The sequence below is a fragment of the Phaethon aethereus genome (assembly GCF_964289735.1).
Source record: "Phaethon aethereus genome assembly, chromosome: 2".
Classification (NCBI taxonomy): Eukaryota; Metazoa; Chordata; class Aves; order Phaethontiformes; family Phaethontidae; genus Phaethon; species Phaethon aethereus.
This window is the reverse complement of record NC_138582.1, coordinates 95,051,538-95,075,442: the sequence shown is the minus strand read 5'-3', so window position 1 is coordinate 95,075,442 and position 23,905 is coordinate 95,051,538. Positions and strand designations below refer to the sequence as shown.

Sequence of the window (23,905 nt, the reverse complement as noted above, 5' to 3'; positions counted from 1 at the left end):
GAAGACCAGGGAACTGTGACCCTGCAATTTGCCTTGTTCCCTTCTGTCAGGATCTTGAACTCTACTGTCTCATGGTCACTGCAGCTAGGGCTGCCCTGCCTTTACAACCCTGACCACTTCTCCTTTGCCAGTAAGTATCAGATCCAGCAGACTGTCTCCCGTTTGGACTCCTTGATCATCTGTGTCAGGAAGCTATCATCAATGCACTCCACAAAACTCCTGGATTGCTTGTACCCTGCTGTGTTGTCCCTACAGCGGATATTGGGGAGGTTGAAGTCCCTTCATCTCCCTTCCCTAGTCATAGTGTAAAGCTGTCCTCACCAGGCTGGCCAGCTGTGTGGCAAAGTTACCTGCACTACTGAAAAATTTACAGTGGTGAATCGATTAACGCTTTACAGTCAAGTTCAATAGTATCTGCACAATCCATTACAGACACTGCCGAAATTTATTTTGGATATTCTCCATGGCAACAAGACAGATACAGGTGTGTGTCTCGGTCCAAATGTATTCTTCTCGCTGTTGCTCTTGAACTGTCCCTCCTCCCTTGGTCATCCACCAGGTACTTAGCTCGGTTTCTTTCTATGAGGGAACAAGTGGAGATACTAGAAGCAGGATCCAAAATCTTCCAAAATTAAGCGCATGGCAGGTGTCCGGTAAGACAGAACATAACTTCCCTTTAATAAAAAAAAGATATCCCATTCTGATGGGTGTCCAAACTGCTGTCACTGCCGGACCACTCCCAGAAAAAGCCATTCTTTAGTAGAAGCGTGAAGTTTCAGGCCAGCCAGCCCTGTATTCCTGAGAGTGCCATGTAGGCAGGTTTGGCAGCACCATCTAAAGCAGGGTTGTGTTGTTTGAAAGCGGCTGTGGTCTCTGTTACGGCCACCCGGTCCCCGCTTGTTTCGAGTGCCTGAGCTATGCAAAGAGGGTTCTTGCACCTAAAACCTATCAAAACGTGATTAAGCAGGCCTGAGCTAGAAGCACATCCCTGAGGGTGCTAATAAGACATAGCAGTGCGTGCTTTGCTGCTGCGGCGCAGCAGAGGCGAGGAAAGGAAAGGGACAAGCTCCAACAGGTGTGCAAGGAGGAGTTAGGGGTTTTTGGTTGGGTTTTTTTTTTCCCACTTTTTCAGCCCAAGACGTGCCACGCCTTGTCCGATTCCCGCCTTTCTCCCGCCGGCTGAAGGTGAGGCTCCTCCAGGGCCTCAAGCCAGCCGCGCGCTGCCTGCGGAGGCGCCCGGACCCGGACACGGACACGGGCCCTGCCGCCGCCGGAGCCGGAGCCGGAGCCGCACCCTGCCCCTGCCGCCGCCGGCCCCGCCCCCAGCACCACGCCACGCCCACCCGCGGGAGACAATGCCGCAGCCCCGCCCCGCCGCCGCGTGCCCATTGGCTCCGCGCCGTTCCCGCATGATGTCACCGTCGGGGCGGGGCGCGGCGCCCGATTTAAGGGGCGGCGTGGGGCGCGGCCGCCGCAGCGGCGAGTGCGGGAGCGGCTGACGGCGATACTGGCACCATGCGTGAGATTGTGCACATCCAGGCCGGGCAGTGCGGCAACCAGATCGGCGCCAAGGTACGGGCCAGTGCGGGGAGCGGGACGCTCTGCGTTGCGGAGCCCCAGGGTCGCATCCCACGGGTAGCGCGCAGCTCCGTCCCGAAATGAACGAAAACCCGGCTCCCTGCTGCCGTAGCCCTTGCCACCGGCGGCCTGAGCCGCCGCGGGGCTGGGCGCTGGCCGCGGTGTGCCCGCGCTCCCCGCAGGCAGCCGCGGCAGCCTCCCGCCACGTCCCCGCTGCAGCCACGGCGCCGGGTGCCGAGTGAGGGAACGAGAGGTGTTTCGGCGCCGGGTATAACACCCACCCACCCCCCAGCGCCGTGGGTGTTGCAGGTGTTGCCATCTCCTTGTAGTGGCTGGAGGGTCTTACAGCCACTGCTAGACCACGGGAGGAGATCAAACTGAGACAAGCAGGAGCTGCCACCCCTTGGGGGGCGGCATTCCTCGCTACGGAGGAGTGCAGTCGCTCTTCGGGGCCCCAGCCACCCGCCTGCCCTCCCCTAGTTCAGCCGCTGCGGCCGGGGCAGCCCCCTGGGGCTGACTCACCTTCCCCCCCCGCCCCCGCCACGGCAGCTGCCCTGCCCACGCGAGGGCGCGGCCACGGCAGGCATAGGCTGCTGTGGCGTGTGCCACGGGCGCTGACCCGCTGCGGTTAATAATTGACGCTTTCCAAAAATTTCTTCTAGTTCTGGGAGGTCATCAGCGATGAGCATGGCATCGACCCCACAGGCAGCTACCACGGGGACAGCGACCTGCAGCTGGAGAGGATCAACGTCTACTACAATGAAGCTGCTGGTAAGTGTGTCTGCTTCCTCAGAGGTCCTCAAATAATTGGGGCAGACATGCCAGTTCACTGAGGCTGGAAAAATCCCTGAACAAGAGCTGTCATCTGCCAGCGGCTCCACTAAGAGAGCTTTGTTCTCAGAATGGCTCTGATAACATGGTAGTCTTGATTGAGACAGCATGTCTCTCCAGTGAAATGCGAGGAGGCGGAAGGGAGCACAGCAGGGCTCCTCTGATGCTGGCTGCGGGGCTGTAACACTGGCGCTGGTTCCTCCCGCAGGTAACAAGTACGTCCCCCGCGCCATCCTGGTGGACCTGGAGCCCGGCACGATGGACTCTGTGCGCTCCGGCCCCTTTGGACAGATCTTCCGGCCCGACAACTTTGTCTTCGGTGAGTGGGTGTGGGGTGCAGGAGTCCCAAAGCGGGCGCTGCGGGTGCAGCAAAGGCTCAGAGCGAGTGTGCAAGTGACCCAGGGGTCCCCGTGCCAACAGCGTAGTGGGGAGGGAAGTGAGGGGTGAAGGCCGTGGGGCAGGAGACACGGGACCGCCTCCGTTCCTTCCCAGGGCACTAATGTGGCACCCTGCTCTGGTCTGCCCTCCAGGTCAGAGTGGGGCTGGCAACAACTGGGCCAAGGGGCACTACACGGAAGGCGCTGAGCTGGTGGACTCTGTCCTGGATGTGGTGAGGAAGGAGTCGGAGAGCTGCGACTGCCTCCAGGGCTTCCAGCTGACCCACTCGCTGGGCGGTGGCACGGGCTCTGGGATGGGCACCCTGCTCATCAGCAAGATCCGGGAGGAGTACCCCGACCGCATCATGAACACCTTCAGCGTCATGCCCTCCCCCAAGGTGTCGGACACGGTGGTGGAGCCCTACAATGCCACCCTCTCTGTGCACCAGCTGGTGGAGAACACGGACGAGACCTACTGCATTGACAACGAGGCCCTCTATGACATTTGCTTCCGCACCCTGAAGCTGACCACTCCCACGTATGGGGACCTCAACCACCTGGTGTCGGCCACCATGAGCGGCGTGACCACCTGCCTTCGCTTCCCCGGCCAGCTGAACGCCGACCTACGCAAGCTGGCGGTCAACATGGTGCCTTTCCCCCGGCTGCACTTCTTCATGCCGGGCTTCGCCCCTCTCACTAGCCGTGGCAGCCAGCAGTACCGAGCCCTGACGGTGCCCGAGCTGACGCAGCAGATGTTCGACTCCAAGAACATGATGGCCGCCTGCGACCCCCGCCACGGTCGCTACCTGACGGTGGCCGCCATCTTCCGGGGCCGCATGTCCATGAAGGAGGTGGACGAGCAGATGCTCAACGTGCAGAACAAGAACAGCAGCTACTTTGTGGAGTGGATCCCCAACAACGTGAAGACGGCCGTCTGTGACATCCCCCCGCGCGGCCTCAAGATGTCCGCCACCTTCATTGGCAACAGCACGGCTATTCAGGAGCTCTTCAAGAGGATCTCGGAGCAGTTCACGGCCATGTTCCGGCGCAAGGCTTTCTTGCACTGGTACACCGGCGAGGGCATGGATGAAATGGAGTTCACGGAGGCCGAGAGCAACATGAACGACCTGGTCTCCGAATACCAGCAATACCAGGATGCCACTGCTGACGAGCAGGGGGAATTTGAAGAGGAAGGAGAGGAGGATGAGGCTTAAGTCCCCGGCATCAAAGGAACTTCTGTAAAGCAGGCATGTGTACTGAATGACTTCTGATAGTGGTGGTGAAGCATGTTCTCTAGAAACTGTGTACCCAATTACCCCTGAGCACCTGTAACTTTGACAGCTTTCTCAATGTAACAGTTCTGAATCCCAGTTATTACAATGTTTTTGTCCTTTAATGTTAAGAGCACATAAAGGCATGTATTCTAGATCATGTTTTCTGTCTTTCTTAACACCTGTATTGGACAAAGAACAGCTAATCTGTCCTGTGTGGCAAGAAGTAAGTTTAAACACACCTCAGAAATCTTGTAGCACAGTGGTGCACTCTGATCCACTGAGGCTTACGCATTCCCAAAATGTATGCTTCTCATGCAAATATCTTCCATGTTTTTTTCTTACAGGACTCAAACCTACCTGTAACTTGAATGAAAATGGAAAGCCAACTAAAATTCCTAAAGAAGGCAAGGACAAACACCTCTAACTTGTTTTACAGTTTAAGTCAGTGTAGGAAATCTTCCACTTGTCTGTTGAAGTCCTCTGCAAAACGCAGGTGTAGATTATGCTTTCCTTCTGGCATCAGAAGCAACCTTAAAAGAGAAAAATCAAACACTGAATATACATTTTATTCTGTGAATGTAGGTAACTAAAATATTTGTTGCCTTTTCATTGCTCTTGGTTACCCAAGTACAGAACTGAAATAACTCTTGTTTTAAGTACTGTCCCCATATATGTGGTTCAGAATGTGAACCACAGCAACAGTTCAAGGAACAAGCATACTACTTTTTCCACTTTGTTTTAAGCTTAGTTTATCCTCCCCAAATTTTTGTGTCCTAGATCCAGTTTCTAGGAACCTTTCTGGTGGTCAGCAAAGAAGATAACATTACAAAACTTTTGTGAACAGGATGCATCTGCAAAAGGTATGTGAAGTACTTGAGCTCTTTTGCCTCTTTCTGAGGACAGTGGTTATGCTGGGTAGCGAACACACTGAAGAGATCACTACAGAAAACACAGATTTCTTGTCATCACCCAAACTTAGTGTTTGAACTTTGCCTAATCTTTCTGCAAAAAGACAATCCAAAACTAACACCATTCATTCATCCATTAAAGTAAAAAGGGAAGTCAGGGCTTCTTAAGCTACAAAAAAAGCTTAGAAGTAGTATCTGTGATCTTTGTAATACTGGTATGAGTGTGACAAGCCTAAAAATGCTACCTGCCATTGCTGGCTATCTGTGAAAAACTTTATACATCAGGTATGTACTTTACACTTCTTTATAGAGGGGTGAGAAATTCTTCATTTTATCCTACCACATAATAAGCAGTTTCAACAGAGCTAAAGCCATCTTGACTGATACTGTGCTATGTTGCCTTCATGTCATCTAAGCCCCACTACAGCAGGGAATCTTTCTTTTGGTGGTGTCAAGTGCTGTTTTGTCTTTGGGGAAAAGAGCAATGGTGTGTGAACATACCCAGCTCTTCTAGCACTTCTGAATTTTATTAAGTCTCTTTCATCAAAGACCAAGCAGCACACATGTACAAACCTATAACACTGTGTACGCTACTTGCTACTGCTGTTAAGCCACTGTAATGCTACCTAACTCTAGCCATACCACACAAATACAGAATGATGGCCCTCAGAATGATGATTTTACCATGAGAGAAACAAGCAATGTATCTGCACTACAATCAGCAAAAACTTTTTCTACTTTACTACTAGATAAAAGTCAAGGCAAGAAAAGTTGGTGGTAGAAGCCTGTGTTACTGAGAAGATGCTAAATTTAAGGTTTTCCTCCTGCTTCACAACGGAATGTGTCATCTACAGTGCAACAAGGGAAGAAGGGGACCAAGTATTAATTTCTGAGAACACCATTAGTCTGATTTCTTGTCTGATAAATGCACATATAGCAGAGCACTTCAGCACAAAGACATGCAAAGAATCACTTTCCATTTTATTGGATAGCAACTTCCAACAGTGTTTCCTTCTTGGCTTGTCTTCCAAAGAGAAGCTCTCAGATAGTTGCCTAGTTTTCATGATGACTTGACTTTAGTCAGCAGCTGGAGCATTTCAGAGCTCAGTGAGACCTAACAGGATGATAGGTGTTCTGAGCAGGGCATGTGGGAGTAACTAACTAGCAGACATGGAATAAAACACATGTGATCATTAGGAAGGTCTCTTTTTCTCATCCTTCCTGTGGCATAATGTATTTCTAGGAACAGAGGGACTGACTTTGTGATAAATATATCACTCAATGTTTCACAGAGATGACACCAGTGAAACCGTTCCCTACACTCTGCATTTGTAAAAATAGGTTTTGTTCTCCTAATTTTTCTCTCCAGTGTTAATCATCACAGTCTGTTATTAAGCAGTAATAGAACTCTTGAATTTGTGTGCAAATCTATGAAGAAAATTCAGATGGTGAAATCCCAGCTTTTTATAGGAAGAATTTCTGGAATTTTCAAGTTAAGCAGATAGTGCCCCAAGATTTTTCTTGTTTATAAAGTAATATCTCTCAGCATAGTTGTACATTTTTTTTCCTCATTCTGCTTTACCTAAAAACACTGAAAATTCATGAGACAGCTGGAAAAACAAAATCTTTGAGGTTGCTGTTCACATGAACAAGGCAGAGCAAACATCAGTATCCCATGCTTCTTTCTAATGACTAGGATTCTCTCTCCACTCGTAGCATCTAAGTTCACTGCTCTACTGAATGGGATGGAAATTAGGTCTCTTGAAGCAAAAGGAATGCAATGTCCATACTAGAAACAAAGAAGAAATTTGCTTCTTTTGATAAATATTGGGGAGTGGTTCTGTGTGTGAAGTGGAAAGAGGAAAAGGATCTTACTGGGTTTCTCTTGGAGGATTTTAGGAAGGAGCTTATTAAAATACTACTGCGCTGGTTTTGGCTGGGATAGAGTTAATTTCCTTCACAGTAGCTAGCATGGGGCTGTGTTTTGGATTTGTGCTGGAAACAGTGCTGATAATACAGGGATGTTTTCATTACTGCTGAGCAGTGCTCACACACAGTCAAGGCCTTTTCTTCTTCTCACTCTACCCCACCAGCGAGGAGGCTAGGGGTGCAGAAAAGGTTGGGAGGGGACACAGCCCGGACAGCTGACCCCAACTCACTAGAGGGATATTCCATACCGTATGATGTCATGCTCAGCATGGAAAGATGGGGAAGAAGAAGGAAGGGGGGGACGTTCGGTGTGATGGTGTTTGTCTTTCCAAGTAACCGTTACATGTGATGGAGCCCTGCTTCCCTGGAGATGGCTGAACACCTGCCTGCCAATGGGAAGTGGTGAATGAATTTCCTTGGTTTGCTTTGTTTGCGTGTGTGGCTTTTGCTTTACCTATTAAACTGTCTTTACCTCAACCCATGAATTTTCTCACTTTTACTCTTCTGATTCTCTCAGATTTTCTTTTTTTCTTTTTTTTTTCTCCACACTGTGGGTTTGAACTCTTTCATTTCTTCAACAATGGTTTATAAATACTCTGTCATATAACTTACCGAGAGCCTTTGATGTGCTTATGAATGTATTCTGCATGAGCTTGTGGAACCAAAGGGTCTTTTTCACCATGAATTATAAATGTGGGACATTTAATATCTGGCAGCAACTGTTGGCAGATATTACCTAGGGAGAAAATAAATGAAGGTCACACTTTGTTTCAAAATCGTATGAAAGACTGAAACTGCTTCTGGAAAGACTGAAACTGCTTCTGGAAAGAGTGTAAACTCCATTGGGTTCTAGTTATTGCCTCTCCTTGTGGATAGCATGCAACTAATCTACAGAACTATGTAATCAGGACTATAATTAACATTTCTTTCTCCAAAATGTTACTTCACTGAAATTGCTTCATTAATGGGTACTAGCACAAACGGATAGAGAGAATGAAACACTTCTGTCCTACACTTCCCCCAGGCTCTCTCTGACTGTTCTAAGCAAATACATGCATCTCTTTCCTGGCTTTGTTCTTTTCAGCCTTAGAGCCTTATGGCCTTCATGATAATGCTGTATTTTGTTACATCGGTTGTCAGGTTACAAGATTTGCTACTTTTATCAACAAGTTGATTTAGATTGTACTCATGCCTGTTCTACCTTCCAGACCCTTTGCTGTCTGCAATGAATAAACGTTTAATATAAACTGTACTAAAACTATTCAAAGGTTATTCTCCCTGCCCATTCATCTTGCAGAACCTCAATAACAATTTTATGCTTACTAGTCTTTAATCTCACCAGAAGTAATTTTAATGCTTTTCCTTAAAGACTTTTCTATCCCGCAAACCCCCTCCTCCCCCCGTTCTTTTTTCCTCATCCCTTAGTAACCCAGGTTCCAAACTCTTTGCCTAACTTCCCATGCTCTTGCAAGAGAATCTTTGGGCAAAACATACTTGATGAGTTTTATGTTCCATTTATCTTTGAGATAACTTTGTCCTATTTGTAGTTGTCTCCTTGCTGTGCAGTCAATGCTCATATACGCACACTTTCCTTAGCTCTAAAGTTGTACACCGTTTCACAGAGTTTTTCCAGTTGTTATTTATATAGTCTTAGTTTGCAGTTCTACCTGTTAGATATTTTCATTTAGAACATTTTACCCATAGTCCTCAAATACCTGCACAAATGTTGGGTATTTTTCAGAAGTAGTAACAAGTAAATTTAGGTTATTTTCCTAAGGACATAGTTGGCAGTCAAACTATTATGTCCTAGTTTCCAGTCCTAAAACAGTTTTGTACTATAACCACTAGATTATATTTACTCCAAAACCATAGAACAGCAAGAAGAATCTTGAATTTTGCAACTTTATGCAACTTACTCAGTTTCATTAAATGTTGGCACCTTCTAAAAGTTCATTTCTTATGGCATTTCACACTAAAAGCTGTCCCACTTAGGGCAAATAGTCTATTTCTTAAAAAGAGTTTGAGTTGAATTTTTGACCAACAAAGGCTTTGCTGTCCTTTTATCTCTGATGGGTTTTATTAACCCCTTTTCCCATATTTGCCATACCTGCACCTTTTGTGCAGCATGTCTTAACTTTAATTCCAAGGAGACCTGCTTGTAGTCTAAGTCACCCTCTCCAAGCTATGCCTGGACAAAAATCTGCAGTCTGATGGTTGCTCAACTTTTTTAGCAAAAGGGAGTTAGGCTTCTTGCAATATCTGATCCAGTTACAGCATCTAGGTAAGGCAGCAACTTGTTACATGTCTCCAGGTAGCTTCTTTTCCACAGTCACTCCATCTCATAGTGTTTGAGGCATAAAAAGGATGTCACAGCCAGAGTTTCACTAGCCTGGGCTTTGGCGTTAAGAATAAACTAGTTTTAAGGAGATGCATTCTAGAAAGGGTAAAGTAAAATCAGATCATAATTTGTTACATCACTCTACTGGGAGAAATTCTGGTGCCACGTTGCTGATCCCATTCAAAACTTTATGGAAAAAATATGAAATGAAGGAATGTTTTCCTTGTAGTACCTGCTGCCTGTTAATGTATGTTACCTCCTGTCTGTCATTATGAGTGCTACAGGAAAATGTGTATAAGAGAATTAAAGGCACCCTGTTTTATGTATTATGTATTTCTGCTTTAGACAAATGAAAAGCAATTTTCCTTTGAATTAAAACAGAACTGCAGGTTATTATTCATGGTACCCTTGTCTGCAAAAGCATATATAGAGTAATTGCAGAAATCTTCAGAGATAAACATTTAATAATTATATTGTCTAGTTTAACTATTCATTTTGGGTTTCTAAACAGCTAAGCTGTGTCAATAGTGTTTTTTTAAATGTGTTTTGCTAATTCTGAGTTCTCAAAATCTGAACTTCCTTCTTTTTTAACTCTCATGCTACTAGGTTTGAAATAGTGCTTCAGCTCCTGTTTGCAGAAACTGGAATAAACACGCCTCACTTCTGGGACATCTTAACAAAGTCACCAAGAGGTAATCCTTTGTCACTAAGAAAAGAGAGGAGAAAAAAGCTTGAGCAGAATCCCTCCTGCTCAGTCTGCACAAAAGCAATGATTTAATAATGTAGTTTTGTGGTGGAACAAGAGGAGAGACTCATCAGCTAATGCTTCCAATAAATGTGTTTTCCTCCTGTACCTTGCTGGTTCTGTGAACCATCTACAAAGTAATTGCTTTATTCATGAGTGTGAGTCAGACCTGGCTTTTAATGCCATATGTAGAGCCCTTCCTTTACTGGCTGCTAGGAGTACTGTTAAATTTTTATCCAGAACTGTCTGCTACTATAATTGCTTCAGTTTAACAGTGTAAAAGCCTTACCATCTGATTTTTCAGCAAAGCGCGATATTCCATCTACCCAAGCCTCACAGGTTTTTGCAAAGTACTGATGTCCATACATCTCTTCCAGTGGTTTCTTGACCTTTTCACTCCATTTTGAAACATCTCGGATGCCTACATAAAATAACATTGAAATATGTTAAGTCCTTTCCAGCAACAAGATATAACCCAGTACTGTCAACACCTAATATGAGTAGTTTTCAAACCAGACCGCAGCTGTGTATTTCAAACTTGAAACTGCACTGAATGGCTTTAAATAATTCATAGGGTGGAAAGGGTATAAAAAAGGTAGTTTTACAATCTCTGCTGGGGTCTTTCTGAGTTGCAGAAGACCATACTGTTGTTATCGTCACAAGGAATAACAGAAAAAAAAAAAATAATCAAAGGACTCAGTCCTAAAACTGCTGATGTTCCTTTTTGGAGGGCTTGCAGAAGAGGAGCTCAGAGAGGTATCTTGTGTATAAAAAGGGGACTGTTTTATAACAGTGTGCCAGAGCTGGCAATTCTTTTTTATATCCTTCAGCCTTTTGCTTTGGCTCATGGATGGAAGTTCTTCCATGACTCCTACCAGTATTCAGAGGAAGGAAGCTCTTACTAAGGCATTCCAGCAGGCTGACATCATGGTACATTTGCCATAGTCTTACAGAAAAACAAGCAACTCTTAGTAGAGTCCTGTGACTCATGGCAGGCTGGCTAAAGCTGTACAAATAATCTGACATTCTAGTTATTTATTTATCAGATTTACCTATTTTTTTCCCCTAAAATTTTCAGTACTGCTCACAAACCAGATATCCACAAGGATGACTTTCACTGAACTGTATTTCAGCTGTACAGCTTTGTATCGATAAAGCCCAAAACAAGGTTGGCATGGCAGAGAATCCGAAGGAGACCTGAAAAGTACTGAATTATCAAACAGCAATATATGCCACTAGCAAAGCTTTTAACTGGTTTCAAATGGGAATTCAGGGAAGGAAAGAGTAAGGTGTTAATTAACAAACAGAACCTCTCCAGCCAAATGAGCAAGGTAGCGGTGACTGAGTGTTTTATAACAGCATCTGACTGGAAATGAGATTGCTCACCCCAGGCTAGCTGTTACCAAACAGCTGTTTTCCTTATGGAATCTACTGTTTTACCCCTGCGGCTGGCCTTAGTTTAGAAAGGGTGAGGTGGGGGAGAATGAAGCCAATATTGAAAGGACATAGATACCAAATAAACACCTTTCTCTCCTACCAAACCCCCCACTACAGCCGAGATGTACTGATGGGCCAGCTGCAGAAGGCTTGTGCTGCTACTCTCTGAGCTCTGTCACCCAGAGAGAGATGTTGAAAGCACCAGAAGAGGCCAAAGGTCAGCATTGCTGTGGGTGCCCCATGTAAAGTAAGAATTTTTTTTTTTTCACATTTTAGCCTGTCAGCTGATACTAACTGACATGCATTTCATAATTATGTAATAAAAACTTCATACATCTAAAAGCATGTAAAGAAATAAAGCAGGACTTTTACAGAGCTCAAAAGCATTTTGCTTACTGAACTAAAAAATATAGTACTACTACCTATGAAAGTGCTTTAGTATAGGTGAGGGAAGTACACATGTGCAATACATACACTAGTAATTTAGCTGAAGCAAGACAGTCAGATTTCACAGCTGGTATAAATCAAACTCCAATCACTTAAATGAAGCTATACTGGGTTACATTTTCTGAGAGCTTGCATGGTTAACTTAATTTCTAATTTCAAAAGGAAATAAGGTTTCTTTACGAGTTCACTAGCAGTTTTTGCTATTTTCCTTTGAAGTGACAAACGGCCAGATTCTATGTCACGTGAATGGAATAAGAATCAGAAATCCCATGTTTCTTTACTTTGCAAAGGTTTTGTAACCACAGTAATTAACTTTAAAGGAATGCAAATTAGAAAGGCATCCTGGGACATTTACTTGAATGAACTTCCTGAACACAAATGGTAAGTTATGAGCTTCTTTTCTTACTGTTTATATATTATATAGGACCTAGAGGCAAAAGTTGTTACATGCTAGCTCTGTGATTTTTCTGTGGACCTTGTCTAAAGGTTGCACAAGATGTGAGAAAGAAAATCAATCCTGGGATCAGGAGTATTATTTGCAATTTATTTTTAAGAACTTGTTACAGCAACAAAAAATTTACTTTCTGAAAACTACTGACAAGCTATTATAACTTACACTTTTCAGCAGCTGTTGGTAAGGACTTTTAAAAATTCCATTATATTACCCTTGGAGTAATTGTTAGGGAGCTTCTCACTATGACTTTAATCTATCCTTACACTCAGCAGCTAGGTGAATTTTGTGTCCTGTTCCTTTAGTCTTGTTGTGTCCTCAATTCTCTCTCCACTTAGCTGTTACATGACTAAGTTCTTTAGGTCAAGAAGAAATTAAAATAATTCTTTTAGGATACGATATTCAGCTTGTACATACCATTATAAATTCTCACATCCTCCTGAGTAACACTGGCATTGGCTCCCCAGACAACCAACTTGTGGATAAGAGTTGGATACTTTGCGGCTGCAATGAGTGCTGTAATTCCACCATCACTCCACCCCAGCAAAGAGAACTTCTTAAATTTCAGTGCCTTGATTTGTACAAGAAAGTTATATGCAAATCATCATCTGGTTTTACACGGAAATAACAAATATTTCTTGGAAACTAACAGTACCGATTTAGACACAACACTACATAGTTGAATTATAGTTAGTTTTCATAACTAGAAAATATAATTTTCCTGCTATACATAAAAATGCTTAAGAAAAGGTAAAATATTTAGAAAACAAGAAATTATACATGCCCTTCCAATTTTCTACAACTATTTAATGAAACAGGTAGTAGTCATATTAGATTCCTGCTGCATTTAAAAAAGCCCTCTTGAAATTGAGAAATGTTTCTTTACAATGGAGAGTAAAGATCTTTTCAGAGAGCCTAATGGTATCAAGAATCTGTGGATTCTCTTGGTATAAAGTTGGCAAAGACTATCACAGTGTGGGATTGTAGGTAATCCAAAACCAAGACGAACTTAAGTAAACAGAAAAGTTTAAGACTTGAAAAATGGAACCCAGTGATCTAATTTACTGATGTTAGCTGATATAAAAAAAAAAAACAAACTGCTCTGTAACAACCAAAAAATGCTTAAAGTATTTGCTACAGAATTGTATCGAACTTTAGTGCTTAATTCACATTTGCTGGTTTCTAAGTGTACATTCTAAATGTTACTTCCTGGTGAATTGCAATTCAAAACATTATTAATGAAATTCCTCCTTCTTGAAAAGGAAGGCTTACGGCAAAAGATATGACAACCAAGACCTTAATTCATTCTGACTTGTATAATGCTTTCCACTAAAATTTGAAACTCTTGTTTCCTCCAATACCCCAATCTGTGGTAGGGGGTACCAGCAGGGACAGGAGGGAGGGTGTTGTGTGTGTGATGTTCAGTGGGCAAAGGGTGGGGAAGGTAAAGGCCTTTGGGAGCAAATGCATCTGAAGGTTGTACTGGGACGACATTCAATGGTTAAAGCAGTATTTGCAGTTTTGCATACAGAAGACTCAGTTTGTAACTTTTCCACAAAGAAACAGAAAGGTTTCAAAAGTTCTTGCGTTTGCTTTTCCCAGAAATTACAGCCTTTTAGATGTGATTAAGGAAGATCTAGATCCCTCAGCACAGAAAAGACATGGACCTGTTGGAGAGGGTCCAGAGGGGGGTCACAAAAATGATCAGAGGGATGGAACACCGCTCCTATGAGGACAGGCTGAGAGGGTTGGGGTTCAGCCTGGAGAAAAGAAGGCTCCAGGGAGACCTTATAGCAGCCTTCCAGTGCTTAAAGGGGGCTTATAAGAAAGATGAGAACAGACTTCTTAGCAGTGCCTGTATTGATAGAACAAGGGGTAACGGTTTGAAACTAAAAGAGGGCAGATTTAGACTAGATCTAAGGAAGAAATTTTTCACAATGAGGGTGGTGAAACACTGGCACAGGTTGCCCAGAGAGATGGTAGATGCCCCTGGAAGCATTCAAGGTCAGGCTGGATGGGGCTCTGAGCAAACTTATCTAGTTGAAGATGTCCCTGCTCATTGCAGGTGCGTTGCACTAGATGACCTTTAAAGGTCCCTTCCAACCCAAAGATTCTATGATTCTAAGATATTGTACTTTTGGAGGAAAAAGAGCAAGTTAGTTGAATGAGTTGTTTTGATGCCTCGTGTTTTGTTGTTGGAAGTTCAGGCCTGCTTTCTCTGGACAGAAGGCGGCAAAAATGCAGGCAATTGAGACAAACAAATACAGAGAGATAAAAAGCAGTTTATACTCTGCTTGTAAACTTGATGCTCAAGTGAAGCGTAATTTTATCAGTCACTCAATACCCAACAAAATTTCTCTCACTATCAGGCTTTTCTGTTTTTGGCTTCTTCCTTGGTATTAGGCTCACTGTAATGTTGCTCAATATTAGATTTCATTCTGCTAAGCTACAATTACTAAACAGAAAAGATATAAGGTAGGGGAAAGGACATGTAAAGTAAGAGCTGACAGCAAGAAAAGAGAACCTTGAATTTTAGCAGCTGACCGCAGGTCAGCTGTGCCTGCTGAAAAAGTAGTTATCTCTGATCAGCTTCCCGTATCGTGCTGCTGAAGCATTACTGGTGTCTTGGCAAGTTTCAGGAGTTGGCAGAAGTGCTTGTAAAGCTTAAGTTTTTGCTGCTGCTGTTCCCCTACTGCCAACAGCATTACAGATCTCAAAGTCAGCTGATGGGTGGAAGAGCTGATTAAAATTTTTGTTCTTCATGCCAGGTTATTTGCCAGTGCTTCAACCGAGATCTATTTGCCTCCAGTATTTACCTTGTTTACTAGCCATTATCTTGATGCATTCTTTGGGTTGTCTTAGGCTGCCTTTCCAGCAGGAGGAATTTAATTTTTCCTTTGCAGCCTTCCAATAAACAATGTGATGTAACAGATGTGTTGGATATGGTATGCACGTATACTTGCTTTAATCTTGAACTACTTACAGTACAGGCCTCTACCTAACATTGGCAATAACCTGAGAGCTGGCGGCACAGCTCAGTTCTGTGGGTGATTTTGTGCTGGCTTTACCCTTTCACTTATAGTGAACAAAATCTCTTTTGAAATCACCTCCTCCACCCCGGCCTATGTGAAATGCAGTCAAATGATCCCATATGCTGCAACAGTAGTAACTTACAGCAGTGAGTGGCAATACAACAGCGCTTGGCACTGTATGCTTACAGGGAGTGCTCACAAGTAAGGGTCGCAGCTGATCTGCAAAAACTTCGAGAAGCCCCAGGTCATCCTTTCACTAGGGCAGTAGCTCTGAAGAGTAAGCATCTCTTAAATATCAACACTAATTATTTCCATAATGATTGGTTTAATGCTATTGGCCTTTGCTAGCATTAGACATTGGGATGGAGTGCAGCAAAGAGGACTTATTTGCATTATACTCCTTTTATTTCAAGCCAACTCCTTCACAGAACACATACGGTGGTACAGAGCAGCTTCATCTGCATCAAGGTGCTAAATACTCTGCAGAATTTCAGCTTTTGTTATGTCACAGAAACCTTGCAGCACTTACAGCTCCAGCAGAGACACCACAGTCTGAAGGAGCCCAGAATAAAGGTTCTGAAGGCTCACCTATACAGATGGGTTTTTTGGCTGAGTGTTGGCCGTTTAGATGAGGTATGTAAAACCATACATCATTATAAAGCCCTCTGCAGGAGTTATTACTTTGTTTTATTCTGGAACTCCTAGCTGGGATGATTCCTTGGGCTTTGTGCTATCCTTTATGTTATGCTAAAATAGAAGCAAGTTACCCATGCTTGGGAAGATTTTAATAATTTGTTATTACATGCTTATATCAATAAACATCTTCAGAAAACCAGGATGCTATATCTCATTTGTTCTGGCAGCTTTAGAGATTGGTAGGCTGCTGTCCTGTTTGACTGGAAGCTACATGGTTACATACTCTTTGGGGACAGCTCTGTTTTCTATTTTGCATTTATTAGTATTTGAACAGAGGCAGGAAAAGGTGGTTACAGCCATTTGGACTGAAAGATTGTCACCTATCCATGGCAGCATCTTTATTTTCTTTGCTAGCCTAGCAGAAGAAATTGGGGATTTACAGTGCAGAGAGATTGCTTCTATGGTTAGAGGGCAAAACTGTGTCTTAATCCTGATTCTGCTGTCAGACTGACTTTGTTTCACTATGCAGAATACTCCAGGAAGGCCGCATTTCCAGTTTCAGATGGGTTTCTGCAAGGTTACTGTTTGTTACAAAAATATAGTTGGATTGACTGTGTCTGAATCTTGTCTCATATTTTTGGAATTTTAATACTCTGCCAACCTTCTTAACATGGCCATAGAGACTGTGTAACTTAATATAACAAAGCCAAAATATTAGTTAAAACTAAACTAGAAAATAGTGTTAGCACTTACAGGATGGAATAAAAGAGTAACACAAATGCACAGATTTGAAATAAAAAAATCTGCAAGATGGAGAAGTAATAACAGCTTTATGTCATATTCTTTATAATCATGACAGCTGTATTAGTTATTAAGATCTGTTATGATCACAGGAACCCTTCAATTTTACACAAAAATTATTTCCGTAATACACTGTAAAATGCAAAGCGTCAAGTCAATTTTTAGAATCAAATGTTTCTTGAAATGGGCTGCTCAAGGCAAAATGCCAAGATACTTGGCTAGAAAATTTTCTAAGAGCCTTTCACTACTGTAATCCCTTCAGTTAAACCACTTAGCATAGACTTTGGTTTCTGTATAGACTTTACCTAAACTTACATGGTTCTTTGCTGCAAACCTCTTAGGGCAGGGTCTTGGAATAAAATCATATTGCTTTATAATTAATTCCCACTGCTGAACCTCTATGTATACTGCAGAAGAGATGGCAGAAGAAAATATTTTCCAGAATAGTGTGCATCTGCTCAGTTTTAAGCCTTCATTTCTATGCTCTTTTGCATAACTTGCTGTCTGCTGGAAACAACCTGCTTAACAGTACTCATTCTCCTTCTCAAAATTTAAGGAAAACAGCCTTTAAATATATACATATATATTAAAAAAATAGTAAAATCTTAGACTAGATTTACCTGCATGAGATCCACAGCATCTTTTGCATCCCTCTCAAAGAAATCTGGAGGAAAGTCTCGAGATGGAGGAATGGATTGTCCATATCCCCGAGGATCCCAAGCAACAATTGTGAAAAGTTGCTTATTCATAGACTTAAGCTGTGGTCCAAAATCAGTTTGACCACTCCCTGAAACATCATCATTTTTCAGTTATAGTAACCACCATAATACATACATAATATATATACTCTAAATGGAAACCTGGGGAAACATGTATCTTAATTCTAAAAAAGAGGTTATCCATCAACTGAAGCACACTTTACCTCTAACTGTGATGAACCATTGCAAGTCAGACAGGTAGTACCACAATAAAAATCTTCAGAATTATCTGCAATATGCTCAGAGCAAACCATTTCTGGTAGGTATGTAAGCTTATCAAAACCTGTGGTCTACACAGATGCTCTCATACAGAATGTTAAACTGACTTACCTGGGTAGGGATTTATCTTTAACAGGTTTAAAGCACTAGCATGGTCATTGCTGTTTATCTGGACAGCACAGGTGAAATTGAAAGGGGAGGAATATACTAACTCCAGCCGCAAATTTGTAGGTGAAAAGCACTGTGGGAGACAGTTGTTCTTATTCCAGAACACACTTCTATGAGAATATTGGTGCTTAAACCTGAGCTTTAAATACTTTGATGCCTGAGGAGATAGTGGTGACCCAAAAGCGTAAAACTGTAACTTGTGATTTTTCTAATATGTATGTTACCAAAATAAGCCAAATACAGCCATTTTTCTGATGCAGAACAGTTTCTTTTATTGATGGCTCAGACTTTCAAAGGATTAAAAATAATGAAGTACTCCAGTCTATTGCACTAAGCTATCTGAATGCTCGCATGAAGGTAAGACTGCAATTTATTTCTTATTTGTGTTATGGTCATGTGGTAACAGGATCACGTGCTACTTGATTAAAACCTGTTCAGATCTAATATATTGAAATGACGTAAATCAAATATCAAATTGGCTATCCATCGTTTTAATAAAAAGGCCATATAACGGCATTTAAGATTTTTTCTGGAGAAATATGTCCTCGGATACCTCCTCCTATACCATCAACTGGTCTAAATGGCAAAAAAGGCTGTATGTATCATGCCACAGTGGGATCGTGTCAGCTCTTCTCTCTTGCAACAGCAATTAATAGCTAGAGTCAGAAGAAAAATATCACGTGGTTTGAAAAACGCCAGCACAACCTGATTAATACTAATCACATATTCTTACACAGGCTTTGTGTGAATCTGCACTATCATGCACATACTTGTTATACTGTATTTTTTGTAACAAAAAAAAAATCCACTGAAAGCTGAAAGCATACCTGAATGCTGTGTTTTCTCAGTACTTTTCTAATTAGAAAGAGAAACATCACTTCTGTTTTAATATAGTTTACAAATAGTCTAGAGACTAATTAATTCTGTTGAGTGAAAAGCACTTATTGGGTTGCCACAACACACGTTAGTATGTTAATACTGTAAGTAGTATACAATATTGAAAGTTTGGTATCAGTGCAAAGGGAAGAAGTATGTGACAGTCAGAATGTAAAGCTCACACCCACATGTTCCCCAAAAATAATAAACCATAAACTTAATAATGGTAAAGATAGTCTAACTATTACCGTTTGTAATAATGCTAACTGAACAATAGCAATGTACACATAATAATATTACTCACAGCTGAAGAAATACATTATTTCTATTTAAGTATAGTCATACGACTACTAAAGCACTCCTAGAATTAAGTTTTTTTTTCCACCCCCCCTTGAGAATTTTTTGAAGAACCACTTCATGAAGACTTGAAAATGTTGCTGCCAAGAAGAACAAATGTTTCCTGCTCTTCAGTTCTTGACATTCCATTGTCTTGATCCAGCAATTCAGTTAAGCATGAGCCTAACTCTGAGCACAGTAACAGTCCTACTGACAGCCTGCCATGAACTGCTAGTAAGTCTGACTGGTTTTTCAGAATTGCAAGAACCCAGGAAAAAAGCTTGTGTTAATTTTAAAAGGTTGTTATCAAAAGCAGTGGTCTTGATTAAGAGATACCACTTAGCTAGCAGAACTTGCTGTCCATAGAAAGACACTGAGAATCTTAATGATGTTGCCCTCAATAACCAAAACATGAAAGTACATTTTTAAGCTAAAAAGCAAGTCTCAAGTGTGCCTTTTTCACTATGATAATAAACTGCAAGTGCTGCATTATGTCTATTAACTCATCTGGAATGCAGTTTCTAAAAAGGAATGCATATTTCAGTCTATGCAACAAATATAGCTGACCTGATTTTTTTCCCTGTTATTTTGCACCTGGTGTAGCTATTTGCCACCTGTGCTGGACACCCCCTTTGCACAGTTAAATCCAAAGTGCAAGTGAGTATTACACAACTCAAGACATTGTATAAAAGGTGCCTGGTGAGATAACAGTTTTTAAAGTTTTCACTTAACTAATTGCAGTAACTCTGCCCTTCCCTATCTGTTGTATGTGTAGCAATTTTTTTAATGACAATGCTCTGTAATCAGGTGTTGAATGCATTACAAAATAGTTTTGTGCATTGTAGCTTGAGACCGGATGGTGAAAGAGGTGGTTGCTCTACAAAGATAAGACAAAATCTCCAGACCTAGCATTCCGGGAAGCAGAAGAACTGCATGGCTTCCTTCTCCTGTCTGCTGGTAATGCAGGTGGACTCCATTCACTTGGATTTTGGCAGATGTTATTGAAGTACTAGAGAGGGGGGAACAGGAGAGAAAAAGTGAAACATTCAGACAGTTAATTCTCATTACTTCATGGCCATTCAAGGAATACAGAATAATTACTTTTTCTGGATATTAACAACAATACAGTGAGATTTAAATGGGTCAGTTGCCTTTCACAGGTGCACAGAAGACTAAATAAAAAACTTGTCAGCAGCAGAGAAGTATTCAGTTGTGACCACTGCATAGCATTTGTACTTCGGTTTCACAAATGTAGTTAAATGACTTAAGTTAAATGGGGAGAAAAAAAGAAGTCTTGACTGTGCAACAAGGGCAATATAAAAGAGGCAATATAAAAGCAGCTACAGGAACATATTGAAAGAAATGTATTAGAGAGGAGAAACCTCATTCTGTCACAGCATAACTTTTGAGATGGCTGGTGTTCACCTTGTTATTACTAAACTGAGCCTCTCCCTCTGCCAGAGAAACCACAGCCTATTGTTACAGTTCCTCATGAACCAGAGGGTCTACAATGAAAACCACCCTGCACTGAGATGAGGGTGGAGAATAACAATGTGATAACAATATATCTGTTGGTGTAATCTCAGCAGCATATCATAATGCTTAACTGGAAAATGCCACATGATGAAAAACACCCAGCCACTAAAGAAGTATCACAGAAACCGACTGCACAGGCCACCTCTCAACCTTGACCCTTAAACCCCTACATTAACCTTTAGTACAAAGCAAGACATATGTGTAAATGCAACCTGAGATACCTGAGGTATCCTGAGATACCACGTCTAGATACAAACACCTAGCAAGAAGGTGAAAGTAGCACAGATTGATGGTATATTCTTAACGATATAAACCACTGCATCTGCTCTCTCGAGCAATTTGTGCCCTGATGGTTGCAAGACATCTTTTCAACAACCTAACTAATTTTATTTAAAGGCAGTAATATGATAAAAATTTGGCCATTTGGTTGCCTAATGGTTAACCCTCATTCCCTGTACTTCTCAGTTTACCTAGATTAAATATTCTTGCCCTATGAATTCAATAAATATGAATTTCACATGCATACAGAATGCAGTTTTCTAGTCTTATATGTAGCAATAATCTCTATTCCATGATATGCACTGTGCAAGTTATTAAAAATTCAGTTTTAACGTATAAATTCTTAACTTCTTACAGCATGTAAGCATAGTTCTACCTGTATAGAGTGGGATGGATAAAATGGTGGATTAAAGGTAAAAAATCCCACAAACTGAAACCCTTCTCATAAGGAAAGTGAAAATGAACAATAGCTTGCAAACTCAGGTTCCCAGTACGTAAGCGGCAGTTAAACCACAGAACCTGTTCAACACAAAGCCATTTGGATTTTACATAAAATCTTGGTCCACATAACCAATCATGCCACATGCCTAAATATCAGCTGTGACCGTGCAAAATAGGGTCAGCTCTTCCTACCTTGAGAACTAGAGTGCACAGATCTCTGGCAAGAATACAGCTCAAAGAAACTAATTGTGTCATTATAACTTCAGTGAGTTTTCCTGAATTGTTATGCAAATGTGATTCAACTGATTAGTCTGACATAATGTTAAACCTCCTTTAAGTCCATCTATCACACCTGATGTGGCTGTATACTTCACAACTTGAATTCTGAATGTAGCATTCAGATGGCTGCCTTATCTCTGTTTTGAATATCTGACTTTTGCTTTTTTCTATTTATAAAAGGGTATTTTTTTTCTTGATATACCGTCTTTTGGTTTGTCATTCATTTCAACAGGTTATTTTATCATAGTTCTTCCCACAGCAAATGAGCACCTTACTAAATTTTATAGAACTATGTGATTTTTTTTGTTTCTGATTAATAATTGCCAAAAACATTTCCCGTTCCTAACAAAACAGAAACAATCATCTTCTTGTTACCTTTTTTAAAAAAAAGTTACCAACACGTATAATAGACAAGGGATATATAGTCTGCTTTCCTGACTCAGATGCTAGGATTTTTTTTTACACAGTTCTACATTTTTTAGGATTAATTATTAACATCAGGGAAATTTGCTGAGCTTGTGAGGCTTTTCTAATCTTGGATTGTGCCTCAGTGTAAAGTCCAATGAAATACAGGAGTTTCACAAAGAGAGTATTTTCAATACTTTCTGGACTAAAAACAAACTAGTTGGAGTTTTTTTATGTGCTGAGAAACTCTACTGGAACTGGTTACACCTAAGACAGATTTGGTTTTCCTCACAGTAAGTTTCTGTAGGTCTGAAATAACTTCAGTATGCTGGTCAGCATGATGACTTCACTTCTGTCAAGTTTTCATAAAGACTGCATTTTCCATTGCTTGGTATAGTCAGAAACGATGTTAAAACACCCCCTTCCCCCAAACCCCACTATTTTGTAACTGAATTAGCAATGTTAAGGTTTATAGCTCGTTGAGAAGCATTGGATACATACTGCTTATGTTTACCAAGACAGTACAGATGCAGAGTAGGCGGGTCTTGTACTGTCCCTTGTTGGAGGCCACCCTTCACCTCATACTCTGTAGGAGTGCAGCTTAATCTGGGAACTACCTTTCTGTTCCTGCTGTGCTATAATACAACCTAGTCTTTACCGGTGCGGGGAAAAAAACGACAACTCTATGGTCTGTTTTGCTTCATAGGATTTGCAGAGTAAACACCCTATCCGCAGGTGGCAGAGAAGCAGGCCGTTCAGCAGCACGTCCTGCCTTGCAGGGGGAAAATGGACTCGTAGAGGGGAGGGTGACAAGAGGCTGACGAGAAGGGGCTGAGGAGCGTTGCTTGCACAGCTCCTTGCGGCACAGGGAAAGCAGCTACGGAAAAAGGCTCTTCCCTCCCAAGCAAGACGAACCTCCCCACCTAACCGCAGAAGCGGGCACCTCAGGGTATTATCAGTGCCCCCACCTTGTCACCCTCCCAAATCTAGAGTACACCCCTTCTGCTAAAACGCGTTGTTCACCCCTGCCCCCACCCCTACGGTGGACACCCACCCGGGCCTGTCAAATGGCAACCTTCCGCAAGCCCCGGGTGGAGGCGATGAGGAGGGAGCAGGGGAAGGGGTCAAGGAAGCGGCTGTGGTTTTTACCCGTGAGAGGCTGCCGGTCCCCGGGGCGTGAGCGGCGCGGCCCGGGCGGGTGGCTGCAGCAGTAGGAGCAGCGCCCGCAAGGCCCGTCCCGGGCTCCGCCAAGCCATTTTGCCCACCGAGGGCCGAGGCGTCCCGCCCCGCCTGCCCTCCTCTCGCCTCCCCTCCCCGGCGGGGCGGGCTCTCTGCGCACCGGGTAGAAGAACCCATATTTGGGACAACACTGTCGGCTCCGGGCTGCGCCGATGCGTGGAGACCGCGGCCACGCGCCTGCGGGGCCGCCTTGAAGTTGCGAGCAGCCGGCGAGGCACTGGGCGCTTTTGCCACCAGCTCTGAAGCGTGAGGGGGAAGGGGGGCGACAGGTTCTCTGATTGGAGGTTGCCGGTGTCACTCAGGGCAGGGCGGCCGTTGCGGAGGGGAGGGTTTGGCGCTTCGGCTTTGGCGCCTCGCCCCTTCGCCGGAGGTGGTTAACGGCCAGCCCGCGGCGGGAGCGGCGTGGGTGCCTTTTGCTCTGGGTGAGGGAGCTGGGGGTCGAGAGGCGGGTGTTGTCGGTCTCTCCTCCCAAGTCAGTTTGTCCCACACGCAGCGTGCTCTCTGATCCCACCGTCCACCCCCGGAAGGGAAAGCGCTGCCCCGCTTGAGGGCGGGAGGCGGGCGCTCTCCTCAGGTCCCTGCCCT

At 43.1% G+C, this 23,905-nt stretch overlaps 2 protein-coding genes across 4 annotated transcripts; one reads left to right on the top strand and one right to left on the bottom strand.

Moving 5' to 3' along the window:
- Nucleotides 1-1,515: 1,515 nt before the first annotated feature.
- Nucleotides 1,516-4,000, top strand: LOC309417894 (tubulin beta-1 chain; the record flags this gene model as incomplete). Of its 3 annotated transcripts, XM_082015507.1 has the most annotated exons (4): nucleotides 1,516-1,572; nucleotides 2,241-2,349; nucleotides 2,618-2,728; nucleotides 2,940-4,000. In XM_082015507.1, 4 exons carry the CDS (start codon nucleotides 1,516-1,518, stop codon nucleotides 3,998-4,000), a joined length of 1,338 nt encoding a protein of 445 aa, XP_081871633.1. The 3 variants fall into 3 exon arrangements, with proteins under 3 accessions (XP_081871633.1, XP_081871635.1, XP_081871634.1); XM_082015509.1 differs by lacking the exon at nucleotides 2,241-2,349 and having other exon boundaries at nucleotides 2,626-2,728; XM_082015508.1 differs by lacking the exon at nucleotides 2,618-2,728.
- A 502-nt stretch (nucleotides 4,001-4,502) lies between these two features.
- On the bottom strand, nucleotides 4,503-23,398 carry BPHL (biphenyl hydrolase like; the record flags this gene model as incomplete). Its single annotated transcript, XM_081996455.1, has 7 exons — nucleotides 23,231-23,398; nucleotides 20,047-20,150; nucleotides 17,405-17,571; nucleotides 12,733-12,886; nucleotides 10,270-10,401; nucleotides 7,510-7,633; nucleotides 4,503-4,590 (listed from the first exon to the last, which is right to left on the bottom strand). Exons 1-7 carry the CDS (start codon nucleotides 23,335-23,337, stop codon nucleotides 4,503-4,505), a joined length of 876 nt encoding a protein of 291 aa, XP_081852581.1. The 5' UTR covers nucleotides 23,338-23,398.
- Between the last annotated feature and the right edge of the window lie 507 nt (nucleotides 23,399-23,905).